This window comes from Pinus tabuliformis, chromosome 5_1 (assembly GCF_031772625.1).
Source record: "Pinus tabuliformis cultivar Carrire ecotype Pingquan chromosome 5_1, CPIR1, whole genome shotgun sequence".
Classification (NCBI taxonomy): Eukaryota; Viridiplantae; Streptophyta; class Pinopsida; order Pinales; family Pinaceae; genus Pinus; species Pinus tabuliformis.
In genome coordinates, this window is record NC_142305.1 from 112,133,848 (window position 1) to 112,159,595 (window position 25,748).

The 25,748-nt window shown below is 39.9% G+C and overlaps 1 protein-coding gene across 4 annotated transcripts in view; it reads right to left on the reverse strand.

The window, feature by feature from the left end:
- The window catches only part of LOC149163676 (Protein kinase superfamily protein), a 413,635-nt gene that overhangs the window by 349,456 nt on the left and 38,431 nt on the right, over nucleotides 1–25,748 (reverse strand). For all 4 annotated transcript variants that reach the window (XM_089431807.1, XM_089431806.1, XM_089431805.1 and 1 more), the window contains exon 2: nucleotides 24,469–24,513. In XM_089431807.1, the coding sequence (XP_089287933.1) occupies nucleotides 24,469–24,513 (45 nt within the window). The remainder of the gene's footprint in view (nucleotides 1–24,468; nucleotides 24,514–25,748) is intronic.

Sequence of the window (25,748 nt, forward strand, 5' to 3'; positions counted from 1 at the left end):
CATAAAGTGATTTTTTTTGTAAAGTGATATCAATCTTTGGAGGAATAAGGACATATTTTAATATTTTGGAGAGATAAGGTTATGAAAGATTTTTTCATGTAATGGAGTCATAAGTGAATTTTTTGTTTTTGGAGTGATAAGGTAAATTTATTTTGTATTTGGCAAGATAAGTGAATATTTTAATTTCTAGAAGGTTGAGTCAGTTTTTGAAGACAAATTGACGCCAAAGAGTTCTCATTCTGTGCATGAGACGCCTCACTAAAAACATTGTCATGATGATGTATCTTGAAGGTTAATAAAAACATATCTTTTTGTGGTGATCGTGTCCTAGATCTGCCAGAAATTGAAAAAGGGGATCATAGGTACACACTGTGTCGTGAATGTATTTGCATGACTTGTGTCGAGTTTGTAAAAAGCTCTTTTTTTATTGCGTCAAAAAAACAACTACATGCACATAAGAAAAGTTTACATATACAAGTCATCGATCAAGCTCCTGAAATCAACAATCTTGTAATCACTTAAGTTCATAAATGTTAGGATATTCCGACACATAGGATATAGTTAAGTTCAACTTGGTCTAGTATAGAGTTAGGTTAGAGTTAGGTAAAGTGTGTTTCTTTACCGTTGTACATTTTGTAACTTACAATCCGACGGTCACGATATGTAGTGATCCGACGGTTCACTCTCACCTCGGTATTACCGACACTTGATCCGTGGCTTGACACCCGATTGGTCCATGAGTTCTATTTAAAGCGCATGGAGGGTCATTGTTCGGGTAATCCGTGCATGAGAGAAGCTTATGTAAATTTTCATTCTTTGATTAATAAATTGTCTGTACCCACGTTGGGACAGGCCGTGGACTGTTTCCCTCCTTGCACTCTGAGGGTTTTAACCACGTCAAAAATACTGGTGTATTGATTTGAGATCTGGTTGTGAGCGGTGTCCTTTTGGTATTCTTCTGTGGAACTTACCCTGTAAATTCCTACATGGTATCAGAGCTATTTGAGGGCCGCGTCCGTTGGTGATCCAAATCTGAAGCCGGTAGAACTGCATGCGGCTGTCGTTTCCTAGATCTGCTGTTTCTGACTGCTTTCGGGCCGAGAGGACTGCTCTGTTGCATTCGGAGCATCTGTTTCAGTGAGGAACCCCTTTCGTTTCACGCGAAAAGGTTTCCGGTAGCCCTAGCTGCGTCATTTTTCAGATCGGGAGGTATACAGTGTTTTTTTTGCAGTTTACTGTCATTTTCTCTCTGCTTATTTCGGTTTCGGTTTATTTAGCCTTTTTTTTTCCCGGATCTATACCTTTCATTTCTGCGTATGCTCTTTGCCCTGCGACTCTGTGCGATCTGGGCAAATCAGAAACAGAAAGAAAGGATTTTTCTCATGCGTATGCTCTTTTCCCTGCACCTTAGTGTGATCTCGGAAAATCAGAAACATTGAGGAAAATATTTAGTTTTTCGGCTAAAAGCTAACTTTGAGATTTTTTTTAAAATTTCTAGTTTTTTTGGCTAAAGCTAACTTCGAGCCGTAAGGTTCGTTTTTTCTTTGGATATTCGTGTTGGGTTTTGTGTTTTGTGTTTTGTAGGGGAAAAGAGTCTTCCCAAGGCAAGCACGCAAATCGAGGCCCCCCCCCCCTCTCTCTCTCTCTCTCTCTCTCTCTCTCTCTCTCTCTCAAATCTTTTGTATAGATCAATTGGTTCAAAGACCTTTTAAGAGAGTAGAGGTCTTGGGTTCAAGTCTCCATTTTGTGGGGGCGGATTTTTTCATTCCCGCACATTCGCGCACTTTGCCGGCAACGTCAACAATTTTTTTTCAAAAAGCCATAACTTCTTCATCCGGAAGCCTTTTTCAGAGCCGTTTTTTTTAAAACCGCCTATTTTTTCGAGATCTATCCATTGGACCACTCACTTTCAGCATCTTCAGCTTCAGTTGTTTTTCAAAAATGGAAAGTCCATGCCAAGTCATTCTTGACAGCACTAACTACTTCCAATGGGTCGCCTACATGGGAGATTTACTTAGAAGTAAAGGTCTCTTCAGAATAGCCACAGACCAAGAGAAGAAACCCAAAGATGAAGACAAGGCCGAAAAATGGGAAAATCGACAAGATCAAGCACGTGGCTTGATAGGAATGTCTGTTTCTCCTGATCTTAGATTCCACATTGCAGAAATTGAAACTCCTCATGAAGCATTAGAAAAACTTGCTAAAGTTTTTGGGATTAAAAATGAAATTAGATCCCATCAACTTGAAAATGAGCTGCTTACTTTGGATCCTAATAATTTTTCTTGCATTGAAGATTTCTTGTCAAAATTCAAGAACCTTAGATATCTCTTGGAAGGTGTTAAAGTTAAGAAAGATGATGGTAACCTTATTTATTCCATCCTCACTAAGTTAGGGCCAGCCTACTCTGTATTTGTTTCCACTTTCCATTCTACCAGGGAAGCTTTCATTTGTCAAGGCAAAGACTACAAGCCCCCTTCCTTTGACTCCTTTTGTGATTCCTTAATAAGAGAACAAGAAAAACTCTTACACCTTGGTCTTCTTAATCTTGGAAACTCTTCCACAAAAGCGTTAGCCGCCCAGCAGCATCCAAATTCAAAGAATCCTAAGAAGTCTTATCCTCAAAGGAATGGTCCTAAACCAACTCAGCCTCAAGATGAAAGATCATTTCAGCAATATGATAAGACCAATAAAAACAAATGGAAGAAGACTGAAAGACATTGTAACTTTTGTAATCGAGATGGCCACTTAGAATCTAAATGCTTTAAGAAGATGGAAGCCTTGGAAGCCGCAATGAAGAAACATAACATCCATCTGGAGCCTACTTCAACTTCAACTTCCGGAACGGCATTTTCTGCATGTCATCGTCAATCATCTCAGTCTGGTTATGCATTAAATGTATCTTCTTCTTCTTCTCATTCTCATGAGTGGCTCATTGATTCTGGAGCCTCTTGTCACATGGCCAAAAACCAAGCCATGTTTTCTTCTTTAAATGATTGTAACACCAAAAATATATATGTTGGTGATGATAGATCTCTTAATGTTGTAGGGACTGGAACTGTTCATCTAGACAATGGTCAGTTCAATGATGTATTATGTGTTCCAAACTTATCCTGCAACCTTCTATCTGTCTATCAGATAACTCATTCAGGTGAAGGTAAAATTGTTGAATTTTCACCTCATGATGTTGTAATCAAGGATCTAAAAGATCCTAAACAGATTCTAGCTACTGGTCTTGCTGATGATTCCAAAAGGTTGTATAAGTTTCACAACTTTGGGTCATCCCATCTTCCCTCAGTATTTGTTGCTCATAATGATGAAGTGAGCAAACTTTGGCATGAGCGGTTTGGTCACTTAAACTATCGCTCCCTTCAGCATCTATGTAAAGAAAACATGGTGACAGGTCTTCCTATGGTATCTTGCAAAGATGGTGTTTGTTCCGGATGTGTACTCGGAAAACATCATCGGGACAGTTTTGACAAACGTGCCTCTTGGCACGCCTCAGCCCCTTTACAGCTTGTGCACAGTGATTTATGTGGTCCTCTTCCTGTTGCTTCATTCTCTGGCTGCAAGTACTTCTTAACTTTCATTGATGATTTCTCTAGACGCACTTGGGTATACTTCTTAAAACTCAAGAGCGAAGTATTTACCACCTTTTTGGCCTTCAAAGCATTCGTTGAAAAACAATCTGGACATCAAATTCTTAAGCTAAGAACTGATAATGGTGGAGAATATGTTAAAAATGCATTCATCACTTTTGCACCGAAAATGGAATTCAAATGCAACATACTGTTCCATACACTCCACAACAAAATGGTGTAGCTGAAAGGAAAAATCGCACCTTAAAGGAAATGGCTAATTGTATGCTGCAATCTAAAGGACTCAGTCTTAGTTTTTGGGCCGAAGCAATTAATTGTGCAAATTATATAATCAATCGCACTCCTACTAAGGTTCTAGAGAATATCACTCCAGAAGAAGCTTGGAGTTCCATTAAACCAGATGTAAGTCACTTTCGTGTGTTTGGAAGTGAAGCATGGGCCCATATTCCAGATGAAAAGCATAAAGCCTTAGAACCTAAGAGTGAGAAATGTACTTTTGTTGGATATTCTGAAGATGTAAAAGGCTATAGACTTATTCCATTTAAGTCCAAAAATGTTATCATTAGAAGAGATGTAAAATTTGATGAAAATAAATCGGCCTGCGAGCCTAGTCCGGCGGATGTGCCACCTCTTCCCATCTCTTCTATCTTTGAAAACATTTCTTCTTCTGATGATGAAAGCGAGGATGATAATCCTTCCCCACCTTCTCAGGATCCTCAACTTCCAAGATGGGTCCGTGCTACTCGGGATGCAGCAGGTGATCTTGCCGGTGATCCTACAGATCAGCGACGTACACGTTCTCAGTTTGAAAGAGCCTCTTCTTTACTGGCTCAAGCTCCAGTAAATCATGATCCTGACACTTTTGCAGAAGCTTCAGGCCATCCACATTGGGAAACAGCTATGAATGAAGAATATCATTCATTGATGACAAATGATACATGGGATCTTGTTCCTCTACCAAAGGGACGCAAACTTGTTAGATGCAAATGGGTTTACAGAACCAAGTATGGACCAGATGGGAAAGTTAATAAACATAAAGCTCGTCTAGTTGCTAAGGGCTTTTCACAGGTTGAAGGCATTGACTACACTGAAACCTTCTCTCCAGTTGCCAAAATGAACTCTATCCGCCTTGTTCTTTCCCTTGCTGCCTCTTTAAAATGGGAAGTACATCAAATGGATGTTAAATCTGCCTTCTTGCATGGGGACTTGCAGGAAGAAATCTATATGGAACAACCCATTGGCTTCATACAAACAGACTCCAGCCTCGTTTGTCGACTTAAGAAATCCCTTTATGGCCTCAAGCAAGCTCCTCGAGCTTGGTATGCCAAAATGGATAGCTTTCTTTTAGAATCTGGCTTTTCTAGGTGTCATTCTGACAATACTGTCTACACCAAGAAAGTGGGCAACTCTCTCATCATCCTTGTTCTTTATGTTGATGATCTTATTCTTACTGGTAGTGATCCCAACCTTATAAACCATGTGAAGTCCAGCCTTAAAAAGAAATTTGAAATGACAGACTTAGGACACTTACACTATTTTCTCGGTCTTCAAGTCTTGCAATCCCAAGAGGGTATTTTCCTTTCCCAGTCCAAGTATGCTTGTGATATTCTTCGTCATTTTCACATGGAAGACTGTAAGCCAGCCCCTTCTCCCTTTCAGTCTGGAGTCAAACTTTCAGTCTCTTGTACTTCTCCTGAAGTTGATGCTACCTTATACCGTCAACTTGTCGGAAAACTCTTGTATTTAACCCATACTCGTCCTGATCTTTCCTTTGTTGTTGGCCTTGTTGCTCGTTTTATGCAAAACCCCCGTGAAAGTCATTGGAAAGCAGCTAAAAGAATACTTCGTTATGTTCGAGGTACAATACAGTTTGGGATTCATTACAGTGCCAAAGCAGCTCCTCTGTTAGTTGGTTTCACTGATTCTGATTGGGCTGGTGACCTTGATGATCGGAAGTCTACTGCCGGTTATGTCTTCACTCTTGGTTCAGGACCTATTACATGGGCTTGTAAGAAACAGGCTGCCATTTCTCTTTCGTCAGCAGAAGCAGAGTATCGTGGTGCCGTGGAAGCTAGTAAGGAAGCCTTGTGGCTTCGTCAGATCCTATCAGAGTTTGGCTTTGAGCAGCAGCATCCAACCACACTTTGGTGTGATAATCAAAGTGCCATTCAGCTATGCAAAGATCCAGTCCAGCATCAGCGCAGCAAACACATTGAACTACACATGCACTTCATCAGAAAGCTCATTCATGACCATGTTCTTGAAGTGCAATATTGTCCAACGATGATCAGGTTGCAGACATCTTCACAAAGGCTCTCACAGAGGCGAAGTTCACTAAACTTCGATATATGCTTGGAGTTCAGGAAGTTGTCACTAAGGGGGGATAGGCTCTAGTGCCTCCTTCCTTCTCCTATTGTGTCATATTTGTAAATCCTTCAATCCTATCCCAAGTTGTTCTTAAGGGGGATGTTAGGATATTCCGACACATAGGATATAGTTAAGTTCAACTTGGTCTAGTATAGAGTTAGGTTAGAGTTAGGTAAAGTGTGTTTCTTTACCGTTGTACATTTTGTAACTTACAATCCGACGGTCACGATATGTAGTGATCCGACGGTTCACTCTCACCTCGGTATTACCGACACTTGATCCGTGGCTTGACACCCGATTGGTCCATGAGTTCTATTTAAAGCGCATGGAGGGTCATTGTTCGGGTAATCCGTGCATGAGAGAAGCTTATGTAAATTTTCATTCTTTGATTAATAAATTGTCTGTACCCACGTTGGGACAGGCCGTGGACTGTTTCCCTCCTTGCACTCTGAGGGTTTTAACCACGTCAAAAATACTGGTGTATTGATTTGAGATCTGGTTGTGAGCGGTGTCCTTTTGGTATTCTTCTGTGGAACTTACCCTGTAAATTCCTACAATAAACACAAAGTGTCACATCATCGACTTGATAAAAGCAATCTTCTGCAACAACATTTCACAACAGCTAATTAAGGATGCTACACACTCAAGCATTTCAAAGTACAATCGCCATCAACATTTTTAACACTTTTTGTATCACTTGCAATGTTTTAACTTAATTGTCTGGGTGCATTTTCAGTTGTCACCGACACCCTCATTTGATTTGTTACAGTGCATACGTTAAGTCAAGTTAGTTGTTACTTGAACATTGAATTCATCATTTGTCATTTGGGAGCATTTTCGACAGTGTTCGACACCCATCAATTTTCAGCACGTTCAGTGCATCACTAAGTGCAGTAATCAACCAAAAGTCAAGACAACAAGTAATTCAAGCAAAAACAATCAAGCAAGTGACCGTGTTCATAAAACAATCAAGTAAGTTCAAGCACGCAATCATCAGCAAACGAGCTTGACTTCTAATCTTCAAGTGAGCATCAAAACAAGCATGTGTCTACAGCTAGCACACTAAGATCAAGCGAGCGTGTCAAGTAATCAAATCAAGTGCGACATTTCAACGCACACCAAGCAGGGCTGTATAAAGTTCATTAAAGCACTCATAACATTTCATTCAAAACTATTGTCATCAAGCGAGCGTGAAATCAATAGTTCAAGCAAAGTGTTTAAAAGCATCAGCAGTTTAAGCAAGTGTTTAAAAGTATCAGCCACAGTACAAGCAAGCCTGTCATTTCAGTGATCAACTCAGCAATTTTTCAAGCCCGACTTCTTCAACAAGCGAGCCTGACTTCAAAGTATGCAAGGCGACATGGCGACACACATTCAACTATCCCAAATTCTTCACAATTTAATGTTATCCTCAGCTGACGACATGGTGCATATCAGCAAAACCACTCTTGCTAACATTCAAGTGCATATTCAACATGCACATGAAATGATTGAGTTCCTTCAACTCGAGTCGCAACTGTAGAGAACAGAGTTGCAAGAGAAGCATGTTGCTTCTAAGTCTTTGACCAATCCCAATACAGTTGTTCATTCGAACTCATTCATCCAACCAGCTTCAAGTGTTGAAGTTGTTCCAGTTCACCTTTCTTCCAAACCCATCATCAAGCCATGGGAAGAAATCCAAAGTAATCGAAATCAGTGCGGCTTAGGATATGTCGAAGATGACGACGACTTACATATCCCTAATTATTCAAAGCCAATTCAGTGCGTCAGTGCCGGATTACTTGAACAAATCACCTCATCAAGTTCTCCCCAAGTTGCAAATAGACATCAATGCACACAAACTGAAAGTGCAGACAAACAGCAATGCATGTAAACTCAAGTTGCAGACAAACCAAAATGTTCTCATTGTCAAAGAACCGGTCATCAAGAAGATCAGTGTTTTGATCTCCTTCCTTGCAACCATTGTGGCAAGTAGAATCATTCATCACAGAAATGTTGCAAACAAGACCAACCTGCCAGATTAAAGATTGATTATTCATGGATTGATCCCTGGGAATGGTCATCCACAACCAGAAGATTGTACAAGTTTTATAAGCGGATTCACTCACACATATTGCAGCGAACAGTCAAATGAAGACGGTACTCTCGTGCAGTTGAACGGGGGAGTACAACAGTGAAACTCTCCTACACCTGAAGGGGGGAGTTCAGAATTCAGATATAATTTGAAGAAGATTGTCTCTTCTTTCAGCTAACAAAGGGGGCAAAATGTCAATGAAATTGACAAGTGGTTGTCAGACTGAAAGTCTCGACAACATCAGCGAAGCAGCCAATGGGCATTTTTTCATCAGCAGTGAGCATCAGCGAATTCGCCAGTGGGCGATCGACAACAAAAATAGCAGTGAGCAGCTTTCATCATAGCAAAAGCAACATTGAGTTGTTTTTCAACATCTTCAGCCAGTGGGCGATCATCATCAGCAAATATGCCAGTGGGCGTTCATCAAATTGTGTCAGTGGACACCGGATGTTGTTTTCAAGCAAAGGATAGTTGGATCCTTTTGCGGCTTGGCACATGATGGAGTTGTCAAGCGTCATTCAGAGATGAATCAATCATGCAGCTGACTCATAGTCTCTTCATATTGCAGTTTCTTCAGCATCCAGATTTGGCAGTTTTTTCAAGCAAATGATTTTTTAGGAGCAACTTGAGAACTTGGAAGATGGTTCCTTGTTCTTTTTGGATTTATCATTGAGGGGGGGAATGTTAGCCTCACTCTCTTAAAAACAATTATAAATCCAAATAAAATAATTAATTAAATTAAATCATGAGAGTTAGTTTCTCAAACTAAGGAGTTTAGTTAGGAGGAGAGATTCTCTCCAACTAGTTCTCCTAAATTAGTGTGTAAGTTGAGAAAATGTCTCAACCAAGTGAGTCTAAGATAGACACACTATCTTAAGACCACTTGCTTATGTATTTAAATGTATTATTAAATTATTTGAACAAGAGAGAAATACATGAGCATGAGAGACCACATCATGGCTCTCTGCCTTTTCCGCCAGTTTGTCTTTTGTGTGTTGCTGGTTTGATTATTGTGTGTTAATTTGCTGTGAGTGCTTAATATGGCTGAGTGGTTTCTACAGTGCTCGAAAATTTGTCTATCTGTAGGTAAACCAGTTTGGCACCCTGTTGTAATAGAAAATTGTTGAATAATAAAATCCTCCCTTGCTGCACCGGTTTTCCCACATTGGGTTTTTCAGGGGACATTAGTCCAAAATAACTGTGTCAATGTGTTGATTCTTGTGCATATGTTTGTTTTTGTATTACGGTGTGATATCTACAGTAGTGTTTATTTTAGTGTTTATTGAAGTAATTTCATGAATAACTTATGGTGAAATAAGTAGGAAAAGTAAATCAGTCGCTGTAGTGATAGAATTTCCACATGGTATCAGAGCAAGTAATCAGAGACAGAAAGGGAAAATCAGTTATGGGTCGAGACCACGATGCAGAGGCATCCACCTCAAGGGACTCACGCAGATTTTCAAAAGATTGCACAAGAGAAAGAGATTTCGATTTCTCTATGTTGGCTTCCAGACTGGAAGAAGAAGTGGCGTGCATGACTAGTGTTGCATCATCAAAACTATGGTATATAGACACTGGAGCCTCGTGGCATATGACGGGAATCAAGGAGTGTTTCTCAGAATATCGAGAAGAGAAGATGAACTTTCAGATCACCATGGGGAAGAAGGCAAAGTGTACTCCAGTAGGAAAGGGTGCCATAGTTTTTCAGACAGAATCAAGAGAGTGGTTCCGTACCACAAATGCGTTGCATGTACCAGGATTGGGAATGAACTTACTTTTTGTGTCACAACTACAAGGCAAGGGCTATGACGTCTACTTCATCAAGGAAAAGGTATACGTCAAACACCTAAGCTGGAAAAAGAAAGTGCAGATCGAGATCAAAAGTAATCGGTTGTATAGATTACAACTAGAATCACCAATGGCACTAATAGGCAGTGATGGGGACAAGGACTTGAACGAACTATGGCACAGAAGGATGAGTCACTTGCACCATGGAGTTCTAAGAATTCTCATGAGCACTATAACAGGGGTTCCGAATCTGAGTACGGAACGAGATGATGTATGGAGGGGATGCGCTCTAGGAAAGTATGCCAAGGCGGCATTTCCTAAGAGCAAACACAGGGCCAAGAGTGTACTAGGACTGATACACTCAGATATCTGCGAACCTATGTCTGTCAAAGCTCTCAACGTGCCGAGTATTTCCTTACCTTCATTGATGACCACTCGAGGAAAACTTGGATTTATTTTCTGAAAACCAAGGATGAGGTTTTCTATTGATTCAAGGAGTTCAAGGCTCTGGTGAAGAATCTGACTGGGAAGAAAATAAAATTCTTGCGCTCAGATGATGGTGGTGAGTATGTCGATAAGGACTTCACTGATTATTGCGCTAAGGAGGGCATCAGAAGAGAGTGGACAGCTCCCTACAATCCGGAGCAAAATGGGGTGGCAAAAAGGAAAAACGGGACTATTGTAGAAGCAGCTAGGGCCATGCTGTATGATCAAGATATGCCAAAATTCATGTGGGCGCAGGCATGCAACACAGTTGTCTAAGTTCAGAACAGGACTCCTCATTGGGTATTGGGCAAGATTACTCCAGAGAAAGTCTTCACTGGGAAGACGCCTGAAGTCAGTCATTTCAGGATATTTGGGAGTTTAGCATATTGCCGCATACCCAAAGAAAAGAGGAAGAAGCTGGATCAAACTGCAGAAAAGAGATATCTGGTGGGATATAGCGAGAACACTAAGGCATACAGAATCTATCTTCCAGGGAGCAGGAAGGTAGTAGTACGACAAGATGTAAAGTTCATGGAGGACAGAGCTTTCAGAAGATCTCACGAAATGCCTTCTGAGGAGCAGTCGAAAGAGGATCTGTTGGTCATGCCTCTTCAACCAACGGAAGTGAAGAATTCTTCCTTAGGTCAGGAAGATTCTCAGGAGGAGGAGGAGCGAACAGAAGCACCTGCTGGCAGAGGAAGAACTAGCAGGGAACTTCGTCAGATTCTGCGTGATGCAGAGAACTTCATCAATGAGCCAAGGAACAGTAAGAGGGAGTGAAAACAGCCAGACAGATATCAAGCGTTAGTAGCTCAGGATGGAGAGCCTGCCAGTTTCAAGGAGGCAGCTCAGCATCAAGTCTGGCTAGATGCGATGGTAGAGGAGTATAACTCCATAATGGTGAACGATGTCTAGGAGGTGGTGTCAAGGCCTCAAGATAGATCTGTGGTAGGTTCAAGATGGATCTACAAGATCAAATATGTTGCGGACGGCAGTTTTGAGAAATACAAGGCTAGGTTTGTGGCTAAGACGTATGCTCAACAGGAAGGGATTGACTATGAGGAAACCTTCGCCCTGGTAGCCAGGTATACATCTTTTAGGACTGTGATATCTCTTGCAGCCCAAATGGGATGGGAGATCCATCAGATGGATGTCAAGACGGCGTTTCTGAATAGGGTAATAGAAGAAGAGGTATACATTGAACAACCAGAGGGCTTTGAAACTCATGAGAAGAAGTCTCATGTATGCAGACTAAAGAAAGCCTTGTATGGGCTGAAGCAGGCACCGAGAGCGTGGTATGGTCGAATAGATGGCTACTTGCAGAAGATGGGGTTTGTCAAGAGTGACGTGGATCCAAATCTCTACTATCTGGTCGTAGAGAACAAGCCGCTTATCTTAGTATTATATGTGGATGATCTCTTTCTGACAGGATCATCTAGACTCATTGAGGACTGCAAGAAGAATCTAGCCATAGAGTTCGATATGAAGGATCTGGGACGAATGCACTACTTCCTAGGGTTGGAAGTTTGGCAGCAGAAAGGAGAAATCTTCCTTGGGCAAGGAAGGTATGCTACAGAAATCCTGAAAAGGTTCGGGATGGGAGACTGTAGACCTATGGCTATGCCAATGATCACCAATTGGAAGAAGATTGATGCATCAGAAGACAAGGATGTCGATCCCACCCTATATTGGCAGCTCATAGGGTCCCTGATGTATCTGGTCAATACCAGGCCAGATATTTGCTATGCTATCAACACCCTTAGTCAGTTCATGGTGGAACCAAAGAGGGCACACTGGGCAGCAGCCAAACACGTTCTCAGGTATTTATAGGGAACAGTTGATTATGGGCTCTTCTACACCAAGGGCAAGAATATCAGGTTGAGTGGATTTACTGATGTAGATTGGACAGGAAGTTCAGTGGATCGGAAAAGTACCTCTGGGTACTGTTTTAACATCGGATCAAGAATGACCTACTAGTGCAGTAGGAAACAGAAGTCCTTGGCTCTGAGCTCATCTGAGGCAGAATATATGGCAGCAAGCACAGCTTCGTGTGAGGCCATATGGCTTAGAAAACTGTCGGTGAACCTATTCAGAAGAAATATGGAGGCGACTAGGATCATGTGTGATAATCAGAGTTGCACCAAATTATCCAGTGTTTCATGATAGGTCGAAGCATATTGATATCCGGTGTCACTTTGTCAGAGACTGTGTCCAACGAGGAGTTGTACAGTTCAGCTACACTCCTACAGGAGAACAGGTGGCAGATATCCTCACCAAGGCCCTTGGAAAGTCAAAATTTGACTACTTCAGGGAAAATATGGGGATGGTAAAGAACCCCTTTCAGAAGTAGAAATAAGTGTAGCAGCACGAATGAAGAGGGAGTTGCAGTGCAGATGCAGTGTTGGGAGAAAGGACCAGCAGCAGCACAGATGCAGCGGGAGTTGTAGTGCGGATGCAGTGTTGGGAGAAAGGACCAGCAGCAGAACGGATGCAGAGGGAGTTGTCATACAGATGCAGCAGTGGCAATAGCAAAGTCATGGGCAGCAGTACAGGATGCAGTAATGCAGAGGATGTTGGGCAGGGAGGCTTAGCGTCAGCACAAGGACCGATGCCGGATGATCAAGGTGATACTCAGTGAGGAGTATTACTAGAGCACAGCCCTCGCTAAGAGGGAGTGTTGATTTGGAGTAGCATCAGATGTGCTCTAGCCACGAAAATTGGTGGACAGGCTAAAGCACATGAGATCTCCAATACCCAGAAAGTGTTTGGCCAGATTATAAACAAGTTGAGAGATATTAAAATAATTAATATTTTTAATGGAGTCCCTAAGTCTAAACTTAGGGAAAATAAAATATTAATGTGTATTAATATAAAACGGTGTTAGAATGGTCCAAAAGTCATGGATCAAGCCAGATCTAATCTTAGTCGTTGATTAGGGACTCCATCTCGGCCGTTGATTTGTCAACGAAAAAAGTATAAGAGGAGGCTTGAGGGTCACTTGGAGAACACACTGAGGGAGACCAATCAGTTCAATTTCTGGAGTGGGGTTAGCTGAGAAATTGAACCAATGGTCTGGAGAGCAGTCAGGAGGCAGCAAATATGGAACAGAGAGACGGGAGATCAGCATAGAGGCAGAAAAGGCAGACACAGGGCCAGAGGAAGCCACGCAGAGGCGGCAGAGGCTGCGCAGAGCCAGCAGGGCCTGCGTCATCCACGCTGAGGCTGCAGGAGTGACGCAGAAGGCCAGAGAGGCTGCGCAGAGTCTCAACAGGCTGACGCAGATGGTTTTAGGTCACGCAGAGGCCAGTAGGGCTGGCGCTGGGTTCAGAAGAAGTGCTGAAAAAATTGTTTATTTGTGGGTAAGCTAGTTTGGCACCCTGTTGTACTAGAAAATTGCTGAATAATAAAATCCTCCCTTGCTACACCGGTTTTCCCACATTGGGTTTTTCCGGGGACATTAGTCCAAAATAACAGTGTCAATGTGTTGATTCTTGTGCATATGTTTGTTTCTGTATTATGGTGTGATCTCTGCAGCAGTATTTATTTTAATGTTTATTCAAGTAATTTCATGAATAACTTATGGTGAAATAAGTAGGAAAAGCAGATCAGTTGCTATAGTGATATAATTTCCACAATGAACCACCATTTGCTCCCTCCTACACTGATATATCCAGGTGTGGGCTTCCCTTATTATAGCTACCCTTGTACCATGGAATGTGGCTTGGAGCATTCCCCTGAGCCCCACTCCGTTCTGGAGTTAACCAAATACCTGTCTTGAAATTCTATCAATAGAAGCACGTAGTTAGAGGCAGAGATTGCTAATTACAAGCACAATTTTCAAGGACATTTAATGTTGGTTGGACCCCTGAATTTTTAGGAGGATATTCAGGGCAACAAGCACGAAAATCTAGGATGGAGCTCACTGACAATGGCACACGACGGAGGGGAAGAGATTGTTGGAGTGTGCACTAATTTTCAAACAGTGGTACAAAATTCAAGGAGTTGAGTAGAGTTCTAAAAGGGAGATAAGTACCCCTAAGTTTTATTGTTGTGTAAAATTTCCCTAAGAAAAGAATAATAAAAATCTCCTTCAAACGGGTTTTCCCCTTGTGGGTTTTCCCAGGGTCAGAGATTGACCAAAAATCTTTGTGTCAAACTTGTGTGAATGCTTGTCTCTAATTTTCTATCAACTGAAAAGTGAAATAGTAGTGGTAGCCTGTAATGTTTCTTTTAAAATTTGCATTAAGTTTATATATATCAGCATGATTATGTGGGGTTGTGAGCATTAAGCCATATGAAAAGAAAACTGAAACTGAGGAGGGCTACAACAAGAAACTAAATTTTCTACAAGAGGTGGTTGATCTCTTTGTTGACCTATGAATTAGGTTGCATAGTGAGGCTTTGCACTAGGCTGTTAGATTTTGTGGTAGCATTGTGACCTAGCTTGTACACCTATAGCATTGCATCAACAATACCTTTAACACATGTTGAGGCGTAATTTAACGTTTCTTAATTTATGGGTGATGTTTCTTTAATTTTTAAATGCCCCATATATTACTTCATAGTGGTGATTATGCCTTGGGTTGTGACATTTAGGAACTGGTGTTCTCACTCCCTAAATGTTGGTTCTTAAATGGTTTGCTTCTTTTATGGAAAGAAATTTCAAAAACATTTCCAAAACGGAACAATAATGCTCCAAGTATGTTTATGCTTCTACTTCTCAGACAGATTTGCAACCACTCCATATTATATTAAGTGATTATGGACACAAGCAAAAACATGTTTTACGTTCCTATCCAAATTGAGATAAACACACCCTATTATTTCAGAAAACATGTTCATAAAATATTGATAATGCTGAAAAATTAGATACGTTGAGTGTTGTAACTGCTTTTTACCTGTGCAATTTATCTTTTAAATTGTATAGTTTCCAAAAAAAGTTAATTTTGTCATGCACTTTGTAATAAAGACGAGCATATGTTAAAATGTCGCTTTAAGTTTGATATAGGCGCGAATATTTCATTTAAATGTTTTTTTAAATATAAATAAAAGTGTCACTAAGAAAGTTATCGACTGAGCAACTTTGAACGCTTTGGATCACCGCCGCACCAATCAACGGATAATAAAGAATTGCAAGACCCCCCGCACTCCCGATAGTTAACGAGGAGGGGGGGTTCCACAAAATGGTTTTGCAATTACCTCCAGACATTATGTGTCAACATTTCGCCACATAAACCACTTATTGTCGCTACCCCTGCAAACCGCTTCCTTCCTCCACCATCACTCCCACCATTTCTGCCAAATTGACCTCCGCTATATTTCCCGATAATTTAACTATTTGACTGTTAAATTATTAAATCCCTCCTGCCAACGTCCCGATTGTCATTTATTGACACACCAATAACGGCTATTCAAACCACACCTATTCAAACCCATTTGTAAATCCAAATTGACTTTTGTCAAGTGCATTGTTCTTCATTTCGCCAGTGTTTGCCAGAGTACTCAATGACACCAAATTTTCAGATTGCAACAAGTAACCAGTGCCATCAGTTGCCAGCTCACCGGGTATTCTCTTTCAAAGATTCTTTGTTCTTTTTATTTTCAAAATGGTCAACAAAAAGGGTAAATCTAAGGTTTCCATTGAAAGCCCAATCCTACCTCTCATGCCCAATTTAGACGAATTCCCTCTAGTCGATACTCAATTTAAAATCATAGACTCAATGTGAATTTGACCTATATGAGCTACATAATTGGGCATTTCAGAAGTTCGAAGATGCCAATGATGAATTCAGTTTCTGGGAATCCATGTTACCCCAATTCATTTTCCCCCAAACTCATCATTTCCCTGAATTCGTTACCTAGTGTGAAAGTTGTTACCTACCAAGTCAAAGAGCCATAGTTGCCCGAAATAATGAGATTATGTTTTCCATAACCCTAAAATCAATTTGCTAGGCTTTACAGATAAACCCTCAAGACTCCAAGACTCCCGAAGAAATGCTCACTGGTTAGAAACCTAATGTCTCTCATTTTAGAATTTTTGGCAGTCAAGTATATTTTCATGTGTCGAAAGAGAAAAGAAGCAAATTGGGTGCATCTGGGAAGAAAGGAATCTTTGTGGGCTATAGTGAAAATTCTAAGGGATATAGAATTTATGTGACTGGTCAAAAGGAAGTTGAGATAAATCATGATGTCACCTTCGACGAAGATATGGCCCTCAGGAAGATCAACAACCTTCCTATCCTAAAGAAGGGCAAAGAAGCTAACACCGGAAATCGAGACGCAAAAGAAGACGAAACGATGCATGATGTTGATAACCTATGGATCATGTTGATTCTCCTCCTCATGAGACCTCCTCCTCCAAAAGGAGATCCTCATGGCTTAGGGAGACTCTCGAAGATGCTGAGAGACACATTGCACCAAGGGGGGCTTTCCGTGAAAGCAAGAAACCGGACAGGTATCGAGGATATTTGACCACCATGAGCACTATCATTCATAATGAGCCTTCATCATCTGAAGAAGATGTAAGCATCAAGTATGGAAGGATGCTATGAATGAAGAATACGAGTCAATTATGAAGAATGATGTCGGGATGTGGTCCCTAGGCCCTAGGACAAATCGGTTGTCACTTCTAAGTGGCTCTACAAAATCAAGCATGGAGTTGATGGAAGTGCAGACCCTCTCATTCACAAATGTAAGAGGGATTTGGCTTCTGAATTTGAGATGAAGGACCTAGGACCGATGCACTATTTCCTAGAGTTGGAGGTCTAGAAAAAGCTAGGTGAAATTTTCCTCTCTTAAGGAAAATATGTTGTGAAGATATTGGAAAGATTTGGGATGGCAGACTGCAAACCTGTGACTACTCCGATGGAACTTAACTTTAAGAAGTTATGTGGTAGTGTTGATGGACATGAATTGGGAAATGCTTCTGAGTATCGTCAACTCATAGGAGCATTGATGTTCTTGGTGAACTCCCGTCCGCACATATGTTTTGCAGTTAACACATTGAGCCAATATATGGTTGAACCTCATCAGATTGGCGCCAAGAATCTTCTGAGATATCTTAGGGGCACAATCACTCATGAACTGAGATACACTGTCGAAGCTCTGAGGCTGCATCTTTATTCTGATGTTGATTGGGCTGGCAATGTGGTGGATCACAAGAGCACTTCTGGATGTTGTTTTTTGGGTTTTGCTTCAATATCCTGGATGAGCAGGAAGCAGAAATCGATTGCCTTGAGCACCACCGAAGTTGAATACATAGCTGCTAGTATGGCCTCCTGTGAAGTTGTCTGGTCGAGGAAGCTCTGCAGTGAGTTGTCTGGACATGTGTTGGATACCACCGTGATCCTCTACGACAACCAAAGTGGATCCGATTATCAGAGAATCCCGTGTTTCATGATCGCTCCAAGCATATAGATATCAGGTACCACTTTATTTGGGATATGGTACATCGAGGAGCAATAAGGCTCCATCACATTGGGACTGATGAGAAGGTCGCTGATATTCTGACAAAGCCACTCGGGAAGGTCAAGTTCTTGGCCTTCCGAGAACGACTTGGAGTCGTGGAAAGACCCCCTTATGAGGGTCCTGTATGAGATGAAAATTGAGCCCTGGGAGCTCCAGGGGGCTTGGGGTATTTCTTGGAGCGATGAGCAACCATAGGGTGAGTGGTTCAACCTTCCCCTAGTGGTTTGTTGTGTACAGGGTGAGTGGTTCAACCTTCCCCTGTGATAACCCTTGGCGACATGTAGGCGGGATGAGTGGTTCATCCTTATCCTGCTGAGACATCCTACCCATGCAAACTGGGACTCATGGGAAGTACCTCTCATCTGGACAATGAGTAGGCAAATGAAGATAGGGACCATAGTACTACCGATGGACGCATCGTGTACTACTGTACTCCCTATGCTAGGATGACTGACATTGATCTGTGATCAATTGGAATTGACTTCGGGTATGAGACACTCTCTTTTGATTGGAACTGACTTCGGGTCAGTAAGAGTGGTATGAGATACTCTCTTTTGATTGGAACTGACTTCGGGTCAGTAAGAGTGGTATGACACACTCTCCTTTGATTGGGATTGACTTAGGGTCAATAGAGAATGGTATGATACATTCTAGACCACTTCTTCTTCATAGTTCAGCAGTGCAGAGCAGTGCATTGATGGCAGAGATAGTACAGATTGCCAGATGGATTAGCAGATGGAGTTGTCTCTAGTTGAGAGGGAGTGTTAAAATTGGCAACTAGGGCCAAACTCCACATGGGTCATCTTATTTATGACAACTGATATTTTTCTTGGATTCCTCTCTCCGAAAGGTGTAGGATTGATCTAAAGATCATCCGATTCTGACATGTACAAATGAAGTTATGAATTTATTTTGATTATGGTCAAATTGTCAAGGTCGATCAGCGAACTTATGTAGGCTCAGAAGCCCAACAGTCGCGTCTATTCATCCTCAACATTGCATATAAATAGAAGGTGACTTAGCCTCATTTAGACACACTCATCTTCACACTTCTCACCCTCTCATTGATTGCGTACGGATTTCTGGGCCTCTCTCTCTCCACACATCCGAAATTTCAAGAGACCGAAATTTCAAGAGATCGAAATTTCAACAGGCCGAAATTTCAGGAGAGCGAAATTTCAGGAGGCCGAAATTTCAAGAGACCGAATTTTTAGACAGTTTGACCAAGTGTTGACCAGCATGCGTTGACCTCCTTTGACTACGTTTTTGTGAGGGCTATCTCTATTTGGGCAGGCTGCATTTATGGGCACAGAAATCGAGGCTAAACGTTGATTGTTGAGCAGCATTGACTGCAGCTACGGCCGACCACAGGTGGGCTATTTGACTAGATTTTGACTGGGTTGTTTTTGGGTTGTTTTGAGGGCTGGTTCATCTTGTTGTTTGGAGGCCGAAGTTGATTGAAGTTGACCAATTTGTTGAGGATCAAATCTTCCTTGTTGACCAGTGTTGACTTTTTTGGTTAGCACTGACCGCAGGTGGGCTATTTGACCAGATTTTGACTAGGTTGTTTTTGGGTTGTTTTGAGGGCTAGTTCATCTTGATGTTTGGAGGCCGACATTGACTAAAGTTGACCAATTTGTTGAGGGTCAAATCGACCTTGTTGACCAGCATTGACTTTTTTGTTTAGGGCTCTTTTGTTGTTGTTATAAATTATCCGATTTGTAAATTGTACTATCTCTCTCTGCTGAACTATTGAAGACTAAAAGAAGATTTGATCAAGGGTTCCCCACATTGGGTTTGTCCCTGGCTGGTGCCACATCTTATGTCCTCTTGTCTTGGCTTGTCTTCTATTGTTTATGTTTATGTTCTATCTGCATTTTACTATCATGTTGATGTGATTCCTAATCTGAATATTGATACTGAGCTAATAAAGACATTGAAGTAAAATTACTCTAAAGCATAGAACATACCATTGTTGCCTAAAATTAACAAGTTGGGAATTTACTAAGGCAGATGAAATTCAAGCTAAGTTTCAGCTGGCCTTACGACCCTCTGGGAGTAATTTCATCCATGAGAATTGAACAAAAGTCAACTCCCTATACTCACATATCAAAACCAGAAATTGAGCAGTATGCAAATCAGGAAGTATGGGAGGAAAACACTTTGCAAGAGGTTGAGGAGCAAATTTCTAGTCAGACAACCCTAGAGACTCCAAGATTAAAGGAAAAAGAATTAAAGAGACCAAGTGAGAGTATGTCTCCTACAGGTTCAAGTTTTAAACCAATAGAATTTAAAGTTTTTAAAAGGAGAAAAACAATGAATGTAGAAGAAGAATCATCAGAGGTCAGAAATCCAAAAGAATCTACTACAATTGTGCTATCAAGCGAGCCTGTGTATTCTCTACAGCAAGCTGAAGAAACAATTCCTGACTCCCCTGCTTCCCCTTCTTCAGGACAACAAAGTATTTTCGCAAGATTCAAAGAAATGAAGAAGAAGAATGAAGCACTAAAGACTTCTACCTATTCAAGTTTTGGAAACAATCTTCTACCACTCAAACCAGATTGTTGTCTGCACTAGACCTTGACAGAGGACAATTTCAATTGGCATTTCTTGAGCCAAAGGTTCCAGTTCCTAAAAGTGCAGAGGATTACAAGACTTCTATATTTTCTTTTGATACAAAGCAGATTCATCCAATAGATCAAATTGATCTACATAAATAGGCAGGTGAGATGATTTATTCCTCCTTGACAAGTTTTGCCATGACAGCTTCAAAGTTGCAAGCTTCTCTAAACAATATCCATTCTCAGCTTAAGCTAGAAAATATGTCCTCATTAGCTAAAGATACAAGGATAAAAGGATTGGAAGATCTGGTAATCAAATTAGGATTAGATCCTAATGATGTTAATGTTGCTGAAGAAATTATTAAGAGCAAGAATGAAGATATTCAAGCATTAAGAAAGCAGTTGAAATTACCAACAACAGAGCATCCTCAAACTCAGGAAGTGGGGCAATTAGAGAAAGAAAAGGAAAATATGTTGTGTATGATTGTTGAGCAGAATATTCAGATTCAAAAGATGGAAGCAGATATGGAAAAACTCTTAAAAGAGAAGGAACAGCAAATGAGTGCAAGAATTTCTGCAGTACAAACAAAATCAACCAGCGAAGAAGCCACTGAAAAGTTGTCAAAGGCTATGGGAGATTTGTCATTAAGAAATGTTGAAATAGAGAAATTAAAGGCATCACTGCAAAGAATGGAAGAAAATAAACTTAAGGCAGATAATGCATACATCTCAGAAGTGAAGAAGAATTTCAAGTTAACTAAACAGCTTGAAAAGTACACAGATGAATCAATCAGTGCACAGACATTATCTGAAGCAAAAGAAAAAATCTAGATTGACATCAATTCAACCATTTCAGAGTTGTGGACATCTATTGAAATAATTTTTGAACAAGAACAACTAGAACAAAAGCAAAACCATCCATAACAGAAATCAAAGAAGAGTTGGACCACAAACCAAGAGAAGCAACAAGGATCATCAAAGTGCTAAACTCAAAAACTAAAGATGAACTTGAAGACTTGGGAATTGAAGATAGGACAGACATAGTCCTAGAAGTTAGAAAGGTATTAACAAAAAGAAATTTAATGTTGCAGCTGGAAAACAAATGCCAAAACTTAGAAGCTCAAATCAAGAAGTTCCACAAAAAGTTTTCTATCCTCCAGCAAAAAGGACTCCCATCCTTAAGAGATTCTCGTGGCCAATTGATTCCACTAGAAAATTACCAGTACAAGTTACATGACATAGCAACAGATAAATCAAAGTTTGCTAAGGTAAAAGGGATCATTAGTGGTAAAGCTTTTCTGGAAGGTTTAGAGAATGATTTATTTATTTTGCATGAGGTCCATCATTTGTTTATCACTAAGCCAACTTTTGAGAAGTACACCGAAGTAGATTGAGCCTATAGGAGGGTAATTAAATTTTCATGTCCAGAAAATGAAAAAGGGGATAAGTTTCTCAAACTTCGAGTGAATTGTGTTATGACAATTTTAGTCAATAATTTTTAAAGCGCTGACAACGAGAGTGTCAGCGCCGATTTGCCATAAACAAGGTAAAAGCGCTAGCAACCAAAGTAGCAGCACATTTTTGTAAAAATGGTCAGTTTTACTCTTTTTTTCCTGTAGAAGGCAATAACTTCGGGTGCGGATTCTGAACAGTTGGAAATGAAATTTTAAAAACCAAAGGAGGTTTTTGTTGACAACAGGCTCATTAAAAAAGCTTCGTTTAGTGTTTACACAGGTGTCACGATTTGAAAGATTCGAAGGGATCTTTGAAGCCTTTTTCCGGATTTTGTTGTCCTGTTTTAGCCACTGTTTTAAAAATCAGTTTACGAACAACTGGGGATGAATTTTTGAAAACCCAAAGAGGTTTTTGTCCGGAACAGACCCATAAACAAAAAAGTCTCTCAGATTTTGTACAACTATCACAGTTTGAGAGATTCGAATTGATCTTTGAAGCCTATTTTTCAAGAATTCGCCAGAATTAATCTTTTCTATTTTTAGAAAAACACCTAATCAACTTTCAATTGGAGAGCCACCTCATCAAATTCGACTTGGGGATCCTTAGCTTCAGCCATGACTCCAACAACAACATGATCTTCAAATACAGAATATTATTTATTTTGTTTTATGATGGAATGAATGTAATGTATTTAGTTTGGATTAGATATACACTCTTTTATATTTAGCAATTTGTAATTAAGTATGAACAAGAAACTTGCTTTAGTTTGTAATCTTTTCTATAAAGACAAGCTCTGTAGAATGAAGAAGGGTTCGGAATTTTTTGAAAATCAAACATGGTGTATATTATTTTGATATTAATAGAACTTGCTGCAAGCAATATTACAACATTTCATAGATTCATGTGTTGAAGGTTTCTAGTCAATTTCTTATGGTGTTTTTCCTCTTTCTTAGTCAAAGCTTGAATCCATTGATCTTCAGTAATTTGAATAAAGGTTATGAAACAGAATTCTGTGTAAATGCTCTATTTCAGGTTATTCAGATTTCCTATATGTTTTTCAACTTAAATGTCAATTGCAAAATTCACATGGTTGCTCTGTTTTTTGATGTTTACTTCTATTGTCTCCTACCATCTCTCATTAATGATTTGTCTAAGAAACCTGCAGCTATCTTGCCTCTGTTAGACTGATTTGTACAACCTATAGCTAGTGTCTTTGTATCAGAGACTCCATGCCCAATGGTTTTACCTTTCCTTTCCAAACCAATTTTATATGATCCAATCAGATCTAGCCATTGTTCTAAGTACATAACCAGTCAGATTTGACTGAGTTATAGAAGGGATCCCCCTTCGAATTGAAAGGGCTAGCTTTCAATTCAAAAGATTGGTTAGAGGTTACCTTAGAATTTTTCCCTTACAGCCAGGGTTTTCTCTAAGTGATAACAAACTGAAAGCAGAATTTCAGGTAGCAGCACAGAAAAAGCAGGAACATAATGCATCTTTTCAAGTGTCAGTACAATAGACGGGAGCATGAAAAGCAGGAGCAGATTTCAAGGCAGCAGTTGCAAACAGCATCCTCGAATAGTGTGTTGTTTCTACAGAATCAGTTTCAGAATCCTTCTTTTGAATTGTATTAATTAGATATATCCAAATCATTTTGGATAGAACTTTATTTTTGTAAAAAATTGTATTAAATTAGATATTTTTAATTACACTCTATATATACATTGTAATTTGAAGTAATAAAGGTTGAACCTTTGAGAAAGCCAAGAAACATCATTGTACTTTTATGAAAGTTTTTGAAGATAATCAAAGGACTCTGACTTCAGTTTTACGTTTTTAACAGCAATTGTGTTCATGTGAGTTTTTCTAGTATATTCATTTCTTTTTTTCATCATATGTTGAAGGTAAAATAGGAGTTAGGGTAAAGTTAAGTTAAGTATTAACTTCCCTGACAGCCCACTGCAAAGTTATAATCATCATTGAGAATAGCTAATTAAACAGATTGTTTAAATTAGTACCTCTACATCATTTAATTGTTGCCTTTTGTCATCTCTTGAATGTATATGTGTTGGCTGTAGAAATTTCTCTACACGCTTCTACTATATCTGATAAATTAAGTATTCAAGATGAATGTTTAATTATCATATATCTTCTTCTTTCCTCTGTCACAATCAATTGAAGGATTATATGTTGTTAGTAGTGAAAATCAGCACTTTGAAAATCTCAGAAGTTTTTGGATTGTACAAGTGTAAATGGTTTGAATCATTGGTCATCCATTTAAATTAAATCCCTCACTTAGATGCTTTGGCACAGTTCCCGAGCCTAGAACTGTCTTCAAAGATACAACACTGAGTACTCATCTAGCATACATATTGGTCTCATTATGACTAAATCCTCAAACTGCAAATGTAGTTTTACTAAACCTTCATTTCAGATGACTTTTAAGAAAAGTTAGCTCATAAAGAAGCACTACTCTAGGGAAGTACATTATATAATTAAACATGTCTAAAACTCAAATCCAAGTATCATACTCTCGTTTTAGATAGCCTTAGAGCAGAATGTTCTATTGAATTTGTAATGCCCACGAATTACTCCAGTTGTTGTAGAAAATTCAAAACATACACAGTGATTCACAATGTACCATATGGAGGAGTAAGAAACTGTACATACTTACAGGCCCAAGTTGTACTAGTGCAGATCGAAGTTCAGCTGCCCGTTTCTGCAAATCATAAACAATCAGTTTAAAACACTATCTTGGCCTCTTTGGTAGAATACAGGTCAGTATTTAAATGATCATGAGATAATTTCCTATTGTAGAAATATGCATATACACAAGGAGAAAGACCAGAAAATATCTCATGATGTCAAAGTTTGAAATTACCAGCCAGTTTCAGAAATATAAGAAATCCAAGCATTCTTAATGATTACATAATTTGATTCTTATAAATGACCAGAGCCTAGACCAATTACAAATATCTGATAAAAGCTACCCAATATAGAGGTACAGCTCCAGCATGATGCTGCCACTGTTGAGGAATTTAATGGATTCTAAATACTACAGCTTGCTCAGCAATTACACTACTCAGAGGAAAATTACTTGACAACTCTTCACTAATGTCACAGTGGGGGACAGAGTTGCATGGTTGACAAGATCGATTATTTCATTTTCAATGTTTTTATAGACAATTTAAGTTTTAACATCCATATATTTTAAAACTGGACAACTCAGATATAATATGAGAGTTGTCGAAGCCCCAAGAGTTAGCTCAATCAGTTGAACCATCCACCCAACGCATGTTGTTGACAAGGAGCCCACAGGTCACAAGTTCAAATCTGGCTAATAATTCTTCATAATATTTTGTCCACGTCAGCCAAAATATTTCAGGTGAACACTACGTCATCAAAAGTCATCTAAGTGACCCCTTCAAGTCATTATGTGCTACCAATATACCCCCCAAACTGTCATAAGGCTGCCATGTGTGGATCAGCCCTTCAAACAAGTGAAAATCAGCTCCAAAAGTGATGAGAAGGGAGAGAGCTCAAGGATCCTCCACATAGTATGTGACAAGGCTGTCCATGGTATGCACAAATAGCCCAAAAATGCTTCAGAAGGTGTGACCAATGCCTCAATAAGTCTGAACTGCCTTGAAAAATGTGGAAATGCCCGAAAATCAGAATGAAGCTAACTTCCCAAGAAGTATCCTGTCATGTCATCATAGACCTCCTGCTCATCAATATCCATAAATACAAGTGAATACCCCTGTTATGAAAGCTCAAAACACCAGATTTAGTGAAGAAATTTACAAGGAATACCCCTGTCAAAATGAGGGATAACAAGCAGCATTAGCACTTGGGATGACTGTCAGGAAGCTTTCCTTTGGCTATGGGAAGAAAAGAAGGATCGCAGATTTTTATTGGCCATTCCAAATGAAGTCAAATGAAAAGAAAATGAAA